Source organism: Acanthisitta chloris, unplaced genomic scaffold (genome assembly GCF_000695815.1).
Source record: "Acanthisitta chloris isolate BGI_N310 unplaced genomic scaffold, ASM69581v1 scaffold13373, whole genome shotgun sequence".
Lineage (NCBI taxonomy): Eukaryota > Metazoa > Chordata > Aves > Passeriformes > Acanthisittidae > Acanthisitta > Acanthisitta chloris.
The window spans coordinates 1-1,621 of NW_008666668.1; the positions used below are offsets into that span (position 1 = coordinate 1).

At 49.5% G+C, this 1,621-nt stretch overlaps 1 protein-coding gene across 1 annotated transcript in view; it reads left to right on the plus strand.

Moving 5' to 3' along the window:
* Positions 1 to 34: 34 nt before the first annotated feature.
* Positions 35 to 1,621, plus strand: part of MRPL46 (mitochondrial ribosomal protein L46) — a 3,020-nt gene continuing 1,433 nt past the window's right edge. Inside the window, exons 1-2 of the mRNA XM_009072231.1 lie at positions 35 to 164; positions 961 to 1,153. Coding sequence (XP_009070479.1) covers positions 87 to 164; positions 961 to 1,153 — 271 coding nt within the window. The 5' untranslated portion in view covers positions 35 to 86. The remainder of the gene's footprint in view (positions 165 to 960; positions 1,154 to 1,621) is intronic.

Here is a 1,621-nt window from a genome sequence, read left to right on the forward strand (position 1 = left end):
CGGCGCCCATGGCCCTGCGAGCCGCGCGCTGCGCTCGGTGGGTTTGTACCGCCGCCGAGCGCCGTCCGTGGAGGCTTTTCGGTGCCATGTGTTTGCTGAGGCTTCCCCGCGTCACGCAGGAGATGGAGAAGGAGGAGGAAGAGGTGGCGGCGCTCATGGCGCAGGTTAGAGGGGGTGTGGGGGGTGTTGAGGAGGGCTGCATGAAAAGGAGGGGATTCTGCTCCTCTGTTCGGCTCTGGTGAGACTCTGCCTGGAACACCCTGTGCAGTTCTGATGCTCTAAACATAAAAAAGACGATGAACTGTTGGAACAAGTCTAGAGAAGACCATGAAGTTAATAAGACAAGTGGAGCATCTCCTCTATGAGGACAGGCTGAGGAGGCTGGGGCTGTTCACCCTGAAAAAGAGAAGGTTGAGTGGAGACCTCACAGCACCTTTCAGTATCTGAAGGGGTTACAGGGAAACTGGAGAGGGACTCTTTGTTAGGAGCTGCAGTGACAGGACATAGGGTAACTGATTCAAACTGAAGGGAAATTTAAGTTAGATATGAGGAAAAAGTTTTTCACTTGAGGGTGGTGAGATGCTGGTACAGGTTGCCCAGGGAGGTTGTGGCTGCCCCAACCCTGGCAGTGTTCAAAGCCAGGCTGGATGAAGCTTTGAGCAACTTGGTCTAGTGGGGAGGTGTCCCTGCGCATGGCAAGGGGCTTGGGACTAGATGATCTGTAAGGTCCGTTCCAACTTCTAAAATTCCATGATTCTATGAGGGAGAAGGACATCAGGGGCTGGCAGGTGTGGCCAGTCCCTGGTAGCACTTGTCCAGGTGCTTCCAGGGACTGGTCATGCCTGCCAACCCCTGGAAAAGCCTGTGACCTTGCTCACACACTCCTGTGATATTCCTCTGCAAGTGTTCTGCTTGCTAATAGTTCTGGTGCATTAAGAATTCTCTATATTGCCCTTTTAGATAGAGCAGGAGAAAAGCTGCTATTCAGATCATGAAATCCGTAAGCTGGAGGAGGAGGAGCAGCTGAAGAAGAGGAAGGAAAGCTTGTATGATGATGATGAAGGATCTGGCAAAACACTCATCATGGCTCAAGACCTGGAGGATAAGTGGGAGCAGAAGCTTCTGCAGTTCAAAGCTGCTCCACGGATAACAGGTACAGGGTGAAGTTTGTGGTGGGTGAGAACACACAGATTATTTGCCAGAGTGTGATTCAGTAGAAGGAAGGCATTTTCAAGTCTTTTTGGTTTAAAGAGAGTCTTGGCTCTAGCAGCACCATTAGCACATGACCAGTTGTCCTGATCCACAAAAGCAGAGGGGATTTAAGACTGAATATATCCAGAGCAAGACTAAGACACAAATGAGATCTGACAAGAGAATGAGTATTCCCATGCTGCAAAGATTTGTGTGTTCATCCTTACCAGAGCAAAATGATGAAAACAGATGTTGTTTCTAGACAAGGAAAATGTTTGGTCACTTGGTTCCCAAGCTCTGCCTAGTGCTTTTGTTGATTTTTGTGAAGGTAGAGATCCAGGCTGCTTGCTATGAATTCCATCTGGGAATGAAACAGCAATGGGTTCCAACTACATCCTGCATTGACTTCCAGAGCAACTGAGAGCATTCC